The following is an 18,642-nucleotide window of genomic DNA, read 5'->3' on the forward strand; positions in this document are numbered from 1 at the left end:
CTGTATTTCAATTTAATTGATGTCCTTCATAATCCTTTTTATTTTATTTTATGCATTTAAAAACATTCTGAGAAGGAGTCCATAGGCATTATAAAACTGCCATGGGGTCCATAAGATCCATACCTAAAAGTTTGAGAATGCCTGATTTAGGGCACAAATCAGACTAAATGCTTTTTTTTTTTTTAAGCAATTGGGGTTATTTCTGGGTGTGGTGCTAAGTATCTGAGCCCGGATTCGATCCCCAGGTCGTCCCGACTCTGGGGCTGGTGCTCTTACTCACGGTGGTACCTGGCTGCCCTAGACTGAAATTCTGATCATGTTTTATAGTCTACTGTGTTTTGAATGAGTGTTGAGAGTATCATTTTTACCAATCAAAACAAAAATAACTTCATATCTGCAGGATTTGATTCTTCAGATTTTATTTCAGAAAACTTAATTGCTTTTAATATTTTAAGTTCTAAATTTAATTGATTCATTTCAGTTGCGTGCTGATGTTGGTTGAATAGCTGTGCTTAGGCATTGAACCTTTTGTGGGGAAGAAATAAATAGCTTGTGAAGGTGTAGAATGATTATAAATTGCAGAGTAAGACAAATGTTCTTTAGAGAGGAAAGGAAGTCTCCCCTTTGTTCATAACTGAGCACATAATGCTCAGGTTAAAATATGAAATAAATTTTACACTGATAATGTGACAGAAATTTGAAGGCCTTTATTTAGGGCCTTTTCTGGTTGCCAGTGTCCCTTGAAGCTTTTCTTAAGTTTTTATAGTGGTGGGACATATTTTTGGCATGTTTTTATTATTTATATAGTTGTGTTCACCAAAAAGCCTTTAAAATCTGCCATAGTTCAACAGTTATGCCAAAAATCATTTGCTCTATTAAAAAAATGCTTAATATACTCTATAGTCTTCCTCCCACTTCTCCCACATTCCTCAAATCAATATTATGCTTTTGCTCATAGGGTTTCACTTTATCTTGAATTGTGTAATTATTAGTATATTTGACCTCCAATTGTACAGAAATATTAAATTTTTGTTTGTTGGTTGTTTTGTAGGTTGTACTGGTAAGGTGGAATGAACCATTCCAGAAATTGGCCACGTGTGATTCAGATGGAGGAATATTTGTATGGATTCAATATGAAGGCAGGTGGTCTGTAGAACTGGTGAATGATCGAGGGGCACAGGTGAGTAAGAAAGTCCCTCTGATAAAAGAATGTTGAACAAAGCCAGTTGAAATATTCTTGAGCACATATATTAACATTTTGCTTTTCATTACTCATGTTTACATCTAGAGAAGGTAGAAAATCAACTTACTTTCAGCTTTATTGATGTCAGGAGAAGTCTTCAAGTTTTCATATTAAAACTGAAATCATTCTTACTTGAGTTATGATTACTTGTGAAATTCAGGTTTTCTGAATGCTCTTATTAGCACGCTACTTTTTGGGCCCTTTGTAGGGGATATTTTCCGTTTATGGTATCTTTTGTATTTATGATGTGAGCTCTGTGCTCCTTTTCCATATAGCTTATTCATTGACCAAAGATTTATAACACTCTCTTCAATAACAGTTTTCATAAATTTGGATACTTGTCATTTATCTCTTCCAACCCTATAGTTAGTACTGTTGACATATGCATTCCTAAAAATCACCATTCTCTATACAACTGCACAATAAAATCCATAAGACTTATGGGGAAAAATCGAGTTGGGGCACAACACTAAAACACTGCATCAGTGACACGGTAAAAAAAAAAAAGATAAGAAAGAACCTAATAAAAATGAAAGAAATTTTATATCTATTCAGTGGTTAAGAAGCATACAGATACTATAGTAAATAGTGGCAGTGTCTACAGTGTCTACAATCTCAGTGTTGTTCAGCCTGGATTGGTAAAATCAAATCACTGTGGACAGATCTCATTGTGCCTCAGTTTGGAGGGTCTAGGGGGAGCATGCTATCCTGAGGGAAAGCTATGTGCATGAGGGCCTAAATCCTCCATCACCTAACAGGAGCCAGTGGCTATGTCGCTGTAATGGAATCAGGGAAAAGATTGTGCTAAGTTGGAAGAGGTACATATGCAGCTGTAATCATTTTTCCAGAAAACTTATCTTCCATGCGATGCATTTATTGCAGCAGTGCAGTAGCAATTGAAGAGCACTTCACTTACATGTTGCCCTGAGCTGAGTTTTTGTCAACATAAATATGAATGACTCCTCCATGTCTGTTACATTCTTCAATTATATCATCTTTAATCTCTTATCCCAGACAGGTTTATCTTCCATTTGAGGGTTAAACATATTAGAAAGCTGGAAACACTGATGCATCATGGGGGAACGGGAGGGGCAAACCAGTCCTCCTAATCCCACAGCTCCTTTTGCATCAAAAGATATACAGTAAATACGGCACTTTACCTTGAAAAAAGACATGGTTTATTTGTGGAAGGAGATGTGGAAAGAGTTGCAGCTTGTGAGTTTATTGTGAACTGGTGTAGTTTTCTGTGTTCTCTTGATGCTTCTTGGTGATGAAATCACACATAAGCAAACATAAAATTCACTTTATCCTGAAATCATTCCCTAATATATCAGTTATTTTGGAACAAATTTGCTGTTTCAAAGCAAGCTTTATAGCAAAAATGAGTGTTTTTCTCCACCCAAGTAGAGGATAATGCATAAGGATGTAATTGAGTGATGCTACTCTGGAGATTCTTCTTGTTTACCATTACAAATCTTCCTTTAATATCACTGTCATACTAGAACTCATCTAACATGTACTAAAGCACATACAAGCCTGTGGGGAAGTTTCCATTCCGTACATTAGCAAGAGAATGACATTTTATCCAGTATCCTGTATTGAAAGGTTTTAGTGAAGAGTATCCTTTACTATATCATTATACTTTAATTAGTTCCTTAAGCTTCTTTTTCTCTTAACTTCTAAAGTAGTGATATACAAAGTATACTCCACAGCCCTAGCAGGTTTTGGGAAGTCCCCGAAGGAAACAGGATCATCTAAATGTGGGGAAATGAGCTGCAATCCCACCCTCTCTATAGTAGCTAACTGCAGGAATTGTCTGTGACACAAGGAAAACAATACACTTTACTCATTATCACCTAACCACGTTCCTTCCTCTGTACCTTCAGTGCTTGTGCAAGGTCTGAACATCTCTTGTGCCAGGTGTGGATTTTTCTGGATGATTATAACTCATCTGGGACCTGGATGTCTGTACTAGCAGCTGTACAGGTGCCATTTGGAACATTTACCCCTCCTGATCTTACCCACACCCTCTGCCCCAGGTTCTTTTGTGGCTACAGATCTTGGGGAGTGTTGGAAAGGGCAAGGTTGTGAAAATCTTTAAATACCTTTAATCTTTTACTATAGGATTTTGAGCAAAACTGAAGAATCATTAAAGAAAACCTATTGTACTAACATTTTAATAACTGTTCAGTAAGCTTTAATTGAGCATCCCTGTCACTAATTTCATAGCTTTTCACCAGAATTTGTTGTTTTAGGCATTTTTTTATTTTTACAGAAGTGTTTTCCATTGATGTGCAGATTTTAACCTCTTTTTTAAAATGTGTGTCTTAAGGTCAGTGATTTCACATGGAGTCATGATGGAACTCAAGCCCTTATCTCATATCGAGATGGATTTGTGTTGGTTGGTTCTGTCAGTGGACAAAGACATTGGTCATCAGAGATTAATTTGGAAAGTCAGATCACATGTGGCATTTGGACTCCAGATGACCAACAGGTAAAGTTTTCTTTAAAAATGTGTGTCTGTATAGAATTTTAAATGTATATAAAAGATCATTTATGAAATATAAAAACTTGTTTGCCAAGTTTTTAGTGGACTCAACAATAAATAGAAAAATTTCATAACCAGAGGGCTAAGTAATTTTACAAAAAGTGAACAAAAGGCTAATGTAATTACCTTGGATTTGACGATTACTTCATCATTTATTGGATATTATTGATCAAGTCATTCATTAGCAATTCAATTTGAATATTTCAAAAGTACTTATAGATTAAATTGGGAGAACAAAAAAAAGTTAAAAAATAGAATAGATGTACTAGAATTTCTTTAGTTATTTATTTTTGGCATAGATGGCAGAAGAGCATTACTACATTTGGAACTGAAGTACTTCTGTACCTAGTGAGTTATAGAAAGAATTTGAAATGATGCTTAATAAAATGAAGTCATGACTATCAGTTGGACAGTACTGAGTAAACAAAATAAACATGTGCTGGAGTTACAATAGAGCTACGATTTTGAAAGCATTAAGAAATCAGTTTGTCAGAAATGGGACGATGTTAAATGACTAGAAAAAATAAGTATTAATTGCACAAAAAGGTGATTGAGGGGACATCAATAATTACAATTTAATACCTGCTTTCTAATCTTGATTAAATTTTTAGGCAAACAACATATTGAGGATATCTTGATGTTTGATTTTAAAAAATGAGAATAGCACAGGCAGACTTTCATTTTTTTTACAACAAACTAAATCTTTATAGTCAGGTAGATTACTCAGTGCTCATTTGGATCTGTGTAGGTTGTTTTCCACAGTGATACAGATCTCATCTCATCTACTGCTGTGTATCACATGTGACTCTGGTTGATAATTTAATTACAGAGAACCAACGTAAGCTTGGGTGTACCTCTTCCTTGTGTATCCTTTCCTTGCCTTCTTTGTCATGGCATCAGAAGGAGCCATCACACTCTCATTTTATCTAACTTTGGCCTGTCTTTTTTAGCAGACATTTCCCTAATGAGTACCCCCCCCCGCCTTTTTTTTTTTCCATGCCTGTTATTTTTTTACTTTCCTCATTGGTTATATGTTGTAGCCTGTATACACCCATCATGTACCCTTTCCATTGTTGTCCTGTATATATTTATTTTCGGTTATTTAAGCACTTTGAAAAATGTCTTCTAATCATAGAGGAGTACTTATAACTATTGGTATTAGAATGATGACTTTTGCTTCTGGGGAAAACATGAAGTCATTAAGGTCACTTTGTTATTTCTTGAATGTGATACAGCTGCTCTCCTCTGGGTTTTCAATTCTGGGCCCGGTTTGTTGTCCATCTGCTTTGTCTGAACCTGATATACATATTCATATACAAGTTCTGTAGGTTATCCATACCAGTTAATGTTATTATAATTTGGGCAGTAGACATTCTTTATCACTTTGTCTTATGTGGTTTATTAGGCCCAGCTTTTTTGAGTGATTACTGAGACCTTGCAGCTTACCCAAGCTAGATGCAACAGACTAGAGCATCTGTAGGACCTTACCATTTAGAGGGACTTTGTTTCCAACTTGGGCTCTCAGCTATGTCTTCTCCATTAAAATGACGGATATTTTTGTTGAGCTTACATTTCATACTATAAGCTTTGGCTGATATTTATGATTAGAAGGAGTCATTGACTTGATATATTTGCTGTTATCTTTTAAAAAACCTTGAAAGATTTAACGTATGGACAGATGATGCCTTATTTGAAGAGAACATTTGCAGGAGCATTTTCTTATAATGATTTGAATGTTTTATTTTTGTTATCATCAACAAACCGTATGTATAAGGGAATCTTTACATCTTTTTAGTGAATTGGTAAAGATGTGGGCTATAATATGATAGTGGCTTCATTATCTTTGATGATGTTGAAAAAGGATTTTTTAAAGAGCTAAAGTGGTGTGTTAAGAATTGACATAACTAACTCCATTTTGTTATGTATTTGCTCTTTTTTTGCATTACTACTGGGACATCTGAAAGTAAAATGTGGCCTTTAGTATCTCCTTCCTTCTAATCATTTTATAAAATAAAACACGGAGGACTTTGATAGTTCAAGGAAGTTGTTCTCTTTATTCTGATCAAGCTCTTAGTTTTGAGATCAGGGAACCATAAAATGTTGAGGTTTAAGGTTTAGGGGTGCTCAAGACCCCAAAATACCAACACACCAGGTCCTGCCAAATGAGTTCAACTCAAGTCTTCCCTCAGCCAAAGTAAAGCAAAGTTTATTAAAGGTTCGCCTTAATGGGTAGATTCTTAAGGAGCCTAGGTATCTGTGACACTTTTATTTTTTTAAAGCAATTGGGGTTAAGTAACTTGCCCAAGGTTACATGGCCAGTCATTTTGTGTGGGTATTAAGTATCTGAGGCCGGAACAAATCCCGGGTACTCCTGACTCTGGGGCCAGCACTCTTCTCGCTGGGCCACCTAGCCGCCCCAATATCTGTGACACTTTTATCAGACAAGAGGGCCAGAATAATTTAACACAGAGTGAGTCTGCACTAGATAATTCTCTGCTTCTTCATGGAGGCAAGATGGAGCTTATATACAGAAAGATTGTGGGAGGGATCTAGGGGTAGTCTAGAGAAGGAGTTTGGGGAGGGTCTTCAGGAGGAGTCAAATGAGAGATTAAGGGTGGGAAATAGCTGGAGGCTACCTAGAGATGACAGACAATGGAGGGCTAGGCTAGTTTGGGGTAAGGGATTTGGGTATAGATATTTTGGGAGGATCAAGGGTGGGAAGTAACTGGACAATGGAGAACTGGCTAGTAAGAATAAGTGATTTGGGCCTAGCTTATGGCTTCAGGCAAATGCATCATCGAATGGGATTCAATCAGAGTTCAAGGGGTTTCCAGAGCCTGTACCCCATCATTAGTAGGCCCTTAACAAATGCTTATCCACCGACTTGACTGTTAAAAAAAATAGATACTGTTTTCTTTTGTTGTGCTGTGACCTCATTTGGGGTTTTCTTGGCAAAGATGCTGGTGTGGTTTGCCGTTTTCTTCTCCTGCTCTTTTTACAGATGAGGAAACTGGGGTAAACAGGGTTAAGTGACTTGCCCAGGGCCACACAGCTAGTGTCTGGAGGCTGGATTTCAGCTCAGTTCTTCCTGACTCCAGTCCCCACTCTCTATCCAATGTGCTTTGTTCAGGTGTAAATGACTATACTAAAAAGGATACATACCGTAATTTCCTTGGTAAATTTAAATATCCTCTTTTCTCTGAGCAAACTGCTACTTGGAGCCCTTCTTTTCTTCAACTCAAGTAACTTGGGAGGGAAAATATGAAAATGTCACCTGCCAGATTGACCCACCTGCCTATCTAGTACTAACAAAGTTATTCTTGAGTGAATAAACTGTGCTTTAAGCTGTGTCTGTCTCATGTGCTGGCAGTAGCTAGTCTGGAATCAAAGAAAATTTGCACAATGAGGATTAAAACTGATATGATAATCTTTGCAGATCTTTTTTATTCTTGTTTTATTTTCTTCCTTTTATTTTCATCCTAAAATGCCTTTGGAATGATTTTTCATAGTTGAGTCTCTTAGCAGGCTTTTTTAGGATCATAGGACTAAAGATTTAGGGCTATAAGGGACTCAGTGGTCATCTAGTCCAGTCTCTTCACTTATAGATAACGAAGCATACACTTAGAGAAATAAAGGCTAAAAGTAGTTATAATGGGAAGTAAAGCAAAGACATTTCAAGTGTCAAAAATAAAATAGCTGGAATACTTATCAAAAGCAAATTAAAATTTTAAAATCTCTCTTTTAAAATGATAACTTTCTATTTTGTAACCCACATTCTTTATTTTGCTGTAAATTTTAGATTTATACTTGACTTCATTCCTTATTGACTTCATTATTTCTAGTTCTTTCTCTTCTCTCTGGTCAAGTTGCACATTACGGTTGAAGTTATTCAGATCACTTTTCTCTTAACTTTTTTGGATCTTATACCCATATCAGTTTAAAAAAAAAATTCCTGGTGGATATTCTGGGCAGGGGTTAGATTATAACTGCTCTGAGAATCAGATTCTCAGCTCAGAGGGGGAAAGTTTAGGAGCTTGAACAGATTTAGAAAATTAGTCAGTCAATAAACAGGAATGGGTAAATATTGAACTATAATGGACAGAGGCTTTTTTTTAAACTTGTATTTGTATTCCCAGACACTTAATACATTGACTGGTGTATAGTAGGTGCTTAATAAAAGTTTATTGATTGACTGTAATGGATGAAGGGTAATTGTGACTGTTAGAGACAAGTTGTGTGATTAGAAAGGTAATGCATTCCCATCCAGAAGCTCTTTTCTTTGTTTTCATTTCTTTCTACAGAATTTCTGGGGTATTACCAAAATAGCGTTGCTAGTCAGGACAAATAACTTTTCCTTTAGTTTACAAAGAGTAAATTTGTGTGATTATCTTATTTGTAACCTATCATTCTTTGTAGGATCTATGCAAAAAAAAATGAAGCCCTTTCCCCCCATTACTCATTAAATAAAAGATTTTTTTGTTACTTTTATCCATTGGGAAACTGCACATCACATTTCTCAAAGCAACATTTAAATTCTTCTTGGATTAATTTCACTACAGAGAGAAACAATTTCCCTTAATACAAAAGCATTTTATTTTTTTTTAATTCAATTTTTAATTTATTAATTTGTTTGTTTCCTTTTAGTTTACAGGATTCAATTCCACAATTCCTTGAATTTCACATTTTGTCCCCCTCCTTCCCCTTCTCCCCCATGGCGTCTTATAATCAAGTATAGGATCTGTAAATACTTTCACATTATACAATGGTCAGGTTATAAGGAGGGATTGTACCAGCTGGAATGAAAAATGGAAAAGAGGACATAAAATCAAATAAGAGAACGAAAAAGATCAGGTATTTTGCTTCCACCTGGATATAAATTTAGTTCTTTCTAGTTCTTTGGATGCACGTTTTTCTCTCCATCATGCGTCTTTTGGGATTGACTCATATCCCTGTATTGTTGAGAAGAGTCCAGTCTATCAAAGTTGGTCATCACACATACGTTGTGTCTGTAATTGTATACAAATTCCTCCTGGTTCTACTCTTCTCACTCAGCATCAGTTCTTTTAAGCCTCTCCAGGTAAATATGAAGACCGCCTGCTCCCCATTTCTTATAGCACAATAATATTCCATAACATGCATATACCACAACTTGTTCAGCCATTCCCCAATTGATGGACACCCTCTTAATTTCCAATTCTTTGCCACAACAAAAAGAGCTGCTATAAACATTTTTGTACATATGGGTCTTTCTCCCATTTCTATGATCTCTTTGGGATATAACCCTAGGAGTGGTATTGCTGGATCAAAGGGTATGAAAGTATTTATAGCCCTTTGGGCATAGTTCCAGATTGCTCTCCAGAAAGGCTGGATCAGTTCACAACTCCACCAACAATGCATTAGTGTTCCAGTTTGCCCACATCCTCTCCAGCATTTAATACAAAAGCATTTTAGAAATGAACCAGCTACTAATTTCCTCCCATATGGTTTATTCACCACAAAAATGAAAGAGACATCTTTTACAGAAAAGTTTTGATAGAAGGCCTTTAACACAGTGTAGAGGGTAACTGATGATAAAAAAGTAGGTATTTCTATGAAATTTGGGTTCTTCAGTAATTTTCTTAGGATATTCTAGAAGAGAAAATGCCATACCTGAAATACCTGCTTGACTGTCTTTAAACCAATTTTACCTTCCACTGCTTCTCTCTTTATATATTATATCTTTAATATATCTTTATGATATATTACTTAGTCATAATCATCCTTCTTTTGTAAGATTTTTACAGATGAGTTTATATTCTAAACAAGTTGCTTTTTCTGGTTCTCCCTTTTTACTTGGCAGTTAAGTCGTTTGCTAAATAAGGTGCTTTTTGGCCTTTTGGTATTTGTGACAGTTGATTTATATCAGTTAAACTTACATATCAAAATAATATAATAGGTGCCAGCATTACTTCTGTTGTCTGCTTCCTTTTTTTCATTGTGAAATATTTGTTTAAATAGATCAGAATTGTTTCAATTGTGTGACATATTTTTTTCTTCTAGTTATTCAAACTTTTTACTATTTCCTATCTACAATAGCTACCCTTCCTCTGATTTCAGGCCTCCCATCTCCTGTGGTGCTTCCCATTTTAGGATACAAGAGTGGTAGCCTCTGCTTAGTGATGAATATTCTCACCCTGGTCATACATAGCCTTCACCTCCTAGTGACTCAGAACTCCTGTAGATGATCATCATCTGAACTCCATTCCACACTCTCAGTCACCTGATTCCTTTCCACCTGAAGGTTTCATCCTAACTCCACCCCGCACTTTCACTTTGCCTTCTGGAACACCTGTTCCATAAGTATGAATTACCCTTCATCTTAAAACTATTCCTCTCCCACTCGTGCTGCCTACTAGCTTTTATTAAAACCTGGTTCCCCTCTGATGACACAACCTCTCTGACTGCTCTTTCCAGTACTAGCCCACACCTTCACTCATTTTCCTTGCCTTACTGGTTGAGGCAGAGGAGTTGGACTACTCCTTGCTCCCCATTGCCACTTCTAGATTATCCCCCTTCCTCTGTCCTCACTTTCTTTGAGGTTCATGCTATTCATATCTACCACCTAACTAAAATCTTGGTTGTTTGACCTTCAGGTCATTCCCTTTCTATGCTCAATGATTTTGATATCTGGCTTACAATTTTTCTGTTTCCCAACTCCTGCCCTCATACTAGAGAACTTGAGTGTACATATTGATTCTCCCCCAAATACTCTAAACCTACTCAATTCCTATGAGCTACCCTTGACCCTGCCTCAGCCATACACAAAGATGATCATTATTTGTTTGATTTTGCCATCACCTGCAGTTCTGAAATCCTCTTATCTGACTGTATTGGATTTTTATTTCTCCCTCTGCCTTCTCTTCTATAGCCCTAGTCTTTATCCTTACCATGGCCTCCAGTCCCTTGATCTTTTTGATTTTTTCCCGGGCAATCTTCACTGCACTAGCCACTCCCCTCTTCTCCCCTTCTTGACTCCTTGGTGAACCAATTCAACTCTAGACTGTCCTACTCTCTTGAATCCCTAGCCCCCCTTATCATATTGCCAATTATGCCAAGCCACAACTCAGTTTCGGATCACTTCCAGCATTTGTCACCTTTGTGCCTACTTGTGTACTGATAAATAAAAGTGGAGAAAATAGCACAACCTTTCTGACTGGGTCTATTACATATTTATGATACATAACCTTAGAGGGAACCAAGGGAGCTAGTGATAATGTTCCTCTAACTCAAAAATATGAAAGAAAAGAGGGCAATTGTAGTATTTAAAAGAAAATGCATAGAACAAAAGAAAGTTCAGAACAAACAAGATATCTTTGAAAAGGTGTTGAATTTATTATATACTTTTTAAAAGCAAGCTATACATAATAGAGATTTGCATTTTTATATATAGTCATCTTTTTCTGTTCTATTTTACATATGGAAATGTTCTTGTTTTGCTGTTCTTAAAGTACAAAATTTTTTAAAAAAGGAAAACTATGGGCTATAATTAAAACTAGAATTAGAAAATCAGAGTTTGTCAAAGATATACTTAAAGTTTAGTGTGGCATGGATTTGTGATAAAAAATTAACAAGTTTAAATTTTTTACATTCAAATTGGGAAGGGACAGGTATTCACCCTTGGAATTTCCAGTACCACAGGAATAATTAAATAATACACAGAGGTTCTAGTATTAGTTTTGCTTTGATAACTCTTTACAAAAAAGAAAGGAAAGAAAAAGAGTTTATCAAGGAAGAAAAGGTAAAGTGTTACTTCTTACCCACAAATATAAGGCGGACACACAGAATACTATACAAACAAGGAGGAAATAGTGGGGGTAAATAGGTGACACTTGAATCTTACTTTCAACCAAACTGGTCCAAGGAGGGTAGGATAAACACACAATACAGTGAGTTGGAATATATTCCACCCAATAGGAAAAGAGGAGAGAAAGGAGAGAGAGAAAAATAAGAGGGAAGGTAGATTTAGGGAAATGTTAGTCATAAATGGAATAAACTCCAAACTAGGTGGGAAGGTTGTTAAGATAGACTTAAAAAGAAAGAACTGGTAAGAACCTGTGATTGGGATCTGGGTGAGGAGAAGACAATTAAGGAAACATAATTTTGCCCATTGTATCAAACAGAACGCTGGTGCTGAGCACACTCCTTTCATGGTGCTCTCTGTGTAAGGGAGGGATTGAATGTGGGAATTTGTTTTACTTAATTGTACATGGTTCTAACAGGAGTTTTGTTTTTCTTCCCCAGTGGGAGAAGAACATGGAAGAGAAATTAGGCATACTTTTGTTGATTGAAAAAATTAAAGAAACATGACAAGCAAAGAGGAAAAACATAAGAGAATAGATTGGAGGAAAATACATATTTAATAGTCATAATTTTTAATTTAATCAGATGACCTCACCTATAATATGGAATAAGGTAATAGGTTAGCTTAAAGAGAAAAATTCAATAATATGTTCTTTTGATGATGTGAACTGACTTTTAGGATCCAACTAATAAACATTTTCATCTTCAAAAGAAAAATCAAAATATCAGTGAATTTAAGCACACAACAAAAAACTAGAAAATCAACAAAAATTTAAAAGCAATTAAATACTGAAATACAAATTCTGAAAGTGAACAAAATTGGTAAATTTGGAAGTAAAAAAATCCATTAAATTAATAAATAAAAACTAGGAGCTGGCTTTTGGGGAAAATAAAAGCAAAAATACAAACCAAAAAACATATGCCATTACCTAATTTGATAAGAAAAAGAAAGAAGAAAACCTAATTATCAATATCAAAAATTTTAAATAATTCATAACAAATTAAGATGAAATCAAAGAAATTATTACAGACTTTTATTATAAGAAATAATTATAATTCATCTTAAGTTTATTATATTCACACTCCGTTAACACTAATGTCTTGGTGATCTCATTGGTTTCCAGTGGTTCAATCCTGGTCTCTTTGCAAATGACTACTAGATCTATATATACAGACCTAATTTTTTTCCCCCTGAAATCCATTCCCACATCACCAACTGCAAATTAGACATTTCTAAATGTATGCCATGTAGGCATCACAAAGTCCATATGTCAAAAACAGCACTCATCTTTCTCCACATAGCCCTCCCTACACCCCTAAATTTACTTTACTAAGTTTCCTGACTTGTATCGAGTAACCCAGATCCACAATCTCTGGTTTGTGTTTCTCTGTTCCTTACCCTTTATGTGTAATCAGTTGCCAAACATTCTTTATTTTATCTACATGGTCTCTCCCTTCTGCATTTTCCCCTCCACTTACGTAGCCACCAACCTGATTCAGTCCTTCTTCACACCTTGTACTTTTAAATTGATTTCTATTTAGTTTCTACTCTACTGCGTGTTTGAGATCCTTTTTTTTTTTTTAGGGGAGAAGGCAAGGCAGTCGAGGTTAAATGACTTGCCCAGGGTCACTGAGCTATTAAGTGTCCAAGTGTCTGAGTTCGGATTTGAACTCAGGTCCTCCTGACTCCAGAACTGGTGCTCTATTCACTGCACCACCTAGCTACCCCAAGTTTGATATTCTTAAAGCTCAGTTCTGATCATGGCACTTTGCTTTTTTCTCAGAGCTGTCTCTTGTCTCTGAAATAAAATAGAAGCTCATTTTTTTTTTTTACCTTTAAAACCCTTTACATTATGACAGTAGTCTACCTTTCCAGTTTTATTTCATATCAGTCTCCTCTGTGTACTTCACATTCCATCTAAACTGGCTTTTTTGCCCTTGCCTGTATATATTGTTCCATCCTCCCACTACTGGTCCTTTGCATAGGCTGGTGCTATGGCTACAGTAAGTTCAGTCACTTTGACATTGTAGAGTCTATAGTTCCTTGAGGGCACAGCTCAAGTACTACCTCATATGCTAAGTCCAATTTGTTCTACCCCATTGCTAGTACTCTTCTCTCTAGAAGTCATTATGTTTTCTTCACAAAGAGTTTGTATTTACTTACTTGTGTATATGTTGTCTCCCTTAATAGCATGTCAGCCTCTTGAGGGCAGGAACTATTTCATTTTTATCTTTACATCCCAAAATGCCATCTCTATGCCTAGCACATAGAAACTAAATAAATGCTTGTTGAGTATATGCTGAGGGAAAAATAGTTATCTCTGAGGCAGTTAATTATACACTTTTGGTTATTTGTAATTGCCATTATGTTTATTTTTAAAATAGTAAGCCTAATTCTACCTGTAAACTTTCTTACCTTGCTCCTAGTTTGCTCAGGTCAAACAGTAAAAGTATTCTTCTTTAGCCAGATTGATATTTAAATACTTGAAGACAGCTGTCATTTCTGTCCTCCACTCACCCCAAAGTTAAATATTACCTTTTTTCTTTCACTGAGTATTATCTGGCATTGTTTCAAATCCTGTCATCATTCTCAATTTCTTTCCCTGGTCATGTCTTTCCCTAACAGTGTAAACTATAACTGAATGCAGTACCTCCTGTGTGGTCTGTCTGAGATAAATAGAATGAAACTACCACCTACTTTATTCTGGACACTTAATGCAGTCCAAAATTGCATTCATTTTTTTGAGGGGTGGTTGCCATCTCACTTTGTTATCCCTTCATGCCAGCCCACCTTTTATTTGTGAAACTGAATTTCCCAGCATAAATGCAGTACAGGTCATTTGACTCTGTTTACACTTAGGCTTGTAACAGATTTTCTTTTTTTTTTTAGGTGTTTTTTTTTTATTTTTTAGTTTATATCATTCATTTCCACAAGATTTTCCAGTAGGGCATGGTGGATCTTTATGCCCCAGTGCCTGTATATCTTATTTCCCAGTTACATGTAAAATAATAATATATATTTTAAACCTTTGAATTGCAGATTATTTCCCTGTCTCCCTCATCACCCACCCTTATTGGGAAGATAAGCAGTTCAATATAGGTTGTATATTTGTAGCTATGCAAAACATTTCCATAGTGGATATATTGTGAAAGTCTGACTATATTTCCCTCCATCCCATCTCACCCCTCACTTGTTCAGTTTTCTGCTTTGATCCTGTCCCTTTTCAAAAGTAGGTGCTTCCAACTTCTCTCCCCACCAGCCTGCCTCCCTTCCATCGTACCCCCTCTCATCCCCTTCTCCCCCCTACTCTCCTGTAGGGTGAGATACCCTATTTAGTGTGTATGTAATTCCCTCCCTAAGCCAAATTCATTGAGAATAAGGTTGACTCATTCCTTTTTGCCTTCCTGTTCTTCCTCTCTATTGTAACAGTTTTCTTTTGCCTCATTTACCCCATTCTATCTCTCCCCATCTCCTCTCATTATATTCCTCTCTTACCTCTTAATATCACCTTTTAAGTATCATCCCTTCCTATTCAACTGGTCCTGTACCCCTTGTATATGTATACCTGTACACATATATGCACATACTCACATATGTATTCATATGCCCATATACCCTCTTATATAGACATATATATGTATGTATACGTGTGTGTGTGTATATGTGTATATATACACACATGCATACATTTCTATTCCTTTCAACTATTCCCATACTGAGAAAAGTTTCACAAGTTAAAATTATCATTTTTCCATGTATGAATGTAAGTAGTTCAACTTTGATAAGTTTCTTATGATTTCTTTTCCCTGTTTACCTTCTCTTGCTTCTTGTATCTAAATGTCAAATTGTCTTTCTTTTTTTTTTTTTTTTTGAGGGAAATTGGGGTTAAAGCAACTTGCTCAAGGTCACACAGCTAGTTTTTGTGTTAAGTGTCTGAGACCGGATTTGAACTCAGGTTCCCCTGACTCCAGGGTCGGTGCTCTATTCACTGCGCCACCTAGCTTCCCCCATTGTTTCAAATTTTCTATTCAACTCTGGTTTTTTCATCAAGAATGCTTGAAATCCTCTATTCCATTGAATTACCACATTTTCCCCTGAAACATGATACTCAGTTTTGCTGGGTAGGTGATTCTTGGTTTTAATCCCAGCTACTTTGACCTCTGAAATATCATATTCCAAGCCCTTCGATCCCTCAGTGTAGAAGCTGCCAGATCCTGTGTTATCCTGATTGTGTTTCCACAGTAATCAAATTGTTTCTTCCTGGCTGCTTCTAATATTTTCTCCTTGATCTGGGAACTCCAGAACCTGGCTATAAAATTCCTAGGAGTTTTCTTTTTGGGATCTTTTTCAGGAGGTGATCGGTGGATTCTTCCAACCTCTATTTCGCCCTCTGGTTCTAAAACATGAGGGCAGTTTTCTTTGAGAACTTTCTGGAGGATGATTTCTAGGTTCTTACTTTGATCATGGCTTTCAGGTAGTCCAATAATTTTTAAATTATCTCTCCTGGATCTATTTTCCAGTTCAGTGATTTTCCCAATGAGATATTTCACATTTCCTTCTATTTTTTCATTTGTTTGTATCTGTTTAAGAGTATCTTGGTTTCTCATAAAGTTACTAGCTTCCATTTGCTCCAATCTAATTCTGAAGGAATGATTCTCTTCAGTGAGCTTTTGAGATTCTTTTTCTATCTGGCAAATCCAACTTTTTAAGGCCTTTTTCTCCTCATTGACTTTTTGAGCCTCTTTTGCCATTTGAGTTAGTCTATTTTGTAAGGTGTTATTTTCTTCAGTCAGGTTGTTGACTCTCATTTTATAATTTTTTTGCATCATTCTCATTTCTCTTCCCAATTTTTCCTCCACTTCTCTTATTTGGTTTTCAGCATCCTTCTTAAGCTCCTCAGTGGCCTGTAAGCAACTTATTCATTTCTTGGAATCTTCTGGTGCAGGAGTTCTGACTTTGCTGTCTTCCTCTTGTTCCATGCCCCGATACTTTTTGTCCCCAAAAAAAGAATCCAAAGTCAGACTGTTGTGCTTGCCTTGCTTCCCTTGTTTGCTCGTGTTGCCACTCAATTACTTGACTTTTGAGCTTTTTGCCACAGTAGGATTCTGCTACCAGAGTGGAAAACTTTGTCCCAATCGCTGGGGTTTTCACAGCTGCTGGAGCTATTATTTTGGGTGCCCTCTCTGAAGCCTCTACATGCTGTGGCAAACTGGTCATGCAACCCAGGACCTCCACCCTAGACAGTGATCCGATCCAAGAAAGTTAAAGCAAGTGTAATTACCCCTCAGACTGGTCACTTGGTCCCCCTACAATCTGCAATCCAGGAGCTCTGAAGCAGCCATGTGTTTGTGGTTGCATGGCCGCCACGCCTCCGCTGCTTCTCCCTCCAGAGGGCAAAGGCTGGACTGCACTCTAGAACTCCCTGTTCCCAAAGTCCACACTGCACTGACCTCTCATTTTGTCTTTGGCATCTATGGGTTGATAATTCTGGAAACTGCCGCAGCTGCTGGTAATCTGAAGTCCCTTCAGCTGGTGGCTGATTGTAACTGCCCTGACACTAAAACCTTGGGCTCTTGCCAGGCTGGACTCAGCTCCCAGAGCGCTGTGCTGGCTGCTTCCTGCCGGGCTGTCCTCAGTGGGAGATTAGCTTCTCTGTGTCATTTTGTGTGTTCTGTAGCTCCAAAGTTTGTTCAGAGTCACCTTTTACATGAATTGGAGGAGGTGGGAGCAGGAGCCCCAAGGAAGTCCTGTTTCTACTCCCCCATCTTGACTCTGCCCCCCCCGATTCCTTTTCTTATATAATTAAAGAAAGCTAGTCAGATTAAACAAACAGAAGTTACTTTTTTGAAAAATTCACCTGAAATGCAGAGAAAGATATTTAGAATCTACCTCTTTTATTTTATTTTTGTTCCTTATACTTAACATGTGGTGTAATATTGAAAATGTCATTTTGAAATTATTGCTTATTAATGCATTTGCTTTATGATCCTTAGTCACTTGCTTTTTTCTACCTTATCTTTTGTATCTTATGGATGGATCAGTGGATGAAGAAGCACCTAAAGTGCTTACTATGTTCCAAATACTCTGAAAGACTGGGAATATAAATACAAAAAGTAGACAGTCCCTACCCTCAAGAAGTTCACATTCTTATAGGATAAGGGAGCCACAGAGGGAGAGTGATGGCCAGAGGGATGGTGACTATAAGAACAGGACCACTTATGCTTCCTTTCCAGAAGCAATGGTAGTATTGATTTTATTACAGTTTTCTGTGGTTACTGTGGCAATATTACCACCTTTTGAAAGCTTAAAATACTATTATACTCAAAACAGCCAAGAAAGAAAATGGTAAGGTTCTTTGTAAATACGAGAAAGAAATGAGACCTCAGCAGTTTATTACTCTTTTTGACCCAAAACAGTTAAAATTCACTTTACAGGAAATTTAACCCTATACAATTCTTGTATTCATATGTAAAGGAATTAGATTCATGCAAAAGACTAGTTAAAAACCAATTTTGAAAAAAAATTTAGATTTGAAAGAACTTCAACCTTGGTTATGTAGTTCAGCATTCTAACCAACGTATGAATCCCTTCTGTGGCTTTCTCAACAAGGGTAACCACCCCTTAAGTGATAAGGAAGTCATTATCTCAAAAGAAAACTTATTCCTTTTTTAAAATTACTGTTCTTAGTGTTTCTTCTTACATGTATTTGAAATCAGCCAGTTCATCTGTCTTCCCAGCACACTCTCTACAAGAAGTCTCTCCTCTGAGTCTTTCCTCCATTTTATCCTGTTGGTGTTGTTTTTTTCCTGGTTGTTTGCATGTCATCTCTCCCATTAGATGGTAAGCTCGTTGAGAAGAGACACTGGTTTTAGACTCTTTTTGTATCCCCAATGTTTAGCAAAGTGCCCGGCATACAGTAAAAACGGAATCAACATTTATTTAATTTGGCATAATTTCCTTTAACTCCATCTTTTCGCTATCGTTCTCTCCTGGAACAAAGAATAAGTTTAA

General features: G+C 36.6%; 1 protein-coding gene across 3 annotated transcripts in view; it reads left to right on the forward strand.

Annotated features, from left to right (window-relative positions):
• The window catches only part of TULP4 (TUB like protein 4), a 294,458-nt gene that overhangs the window by 174,637 nt on the left and 101,179 nt on the right, over positions 1-18,642 (forward strand). For all 3 annotated transcript variants that reach the window (XM_069070313.1, XM_069070312.1, XM_069070311.1), the window contains 2 exons: positions 1,052-1,180; positions 3,576-3,737. In XM_069070313.1, coding sequence (XP_068926414.1) covers positions 1,052-1,180; positions 3,576-3,737 — 291 coding nt within the window. The remainder of the gene's footprint in view (positions 1-1,051; positions 1,181-3,575; positions 3,738-18,642) is intronic.

Source organism: Petaurus breviceps, unplaced genomic scaffold (assembly GCF_028583685.1).
Source record: "Petaurus breviceps papuanus isolate PSGF00001 unplaced genomic scaffold, PetGlider_PUasm1.0 90808, whole genome shotgun sequence".
In the NCBI taxonomy this organism is placed as follows: Eukaryota; Metazoa; Chordata; class Mammalia; order Diprotodontia; family Petauridae; genus Petaurus; species Petaurus breviceps.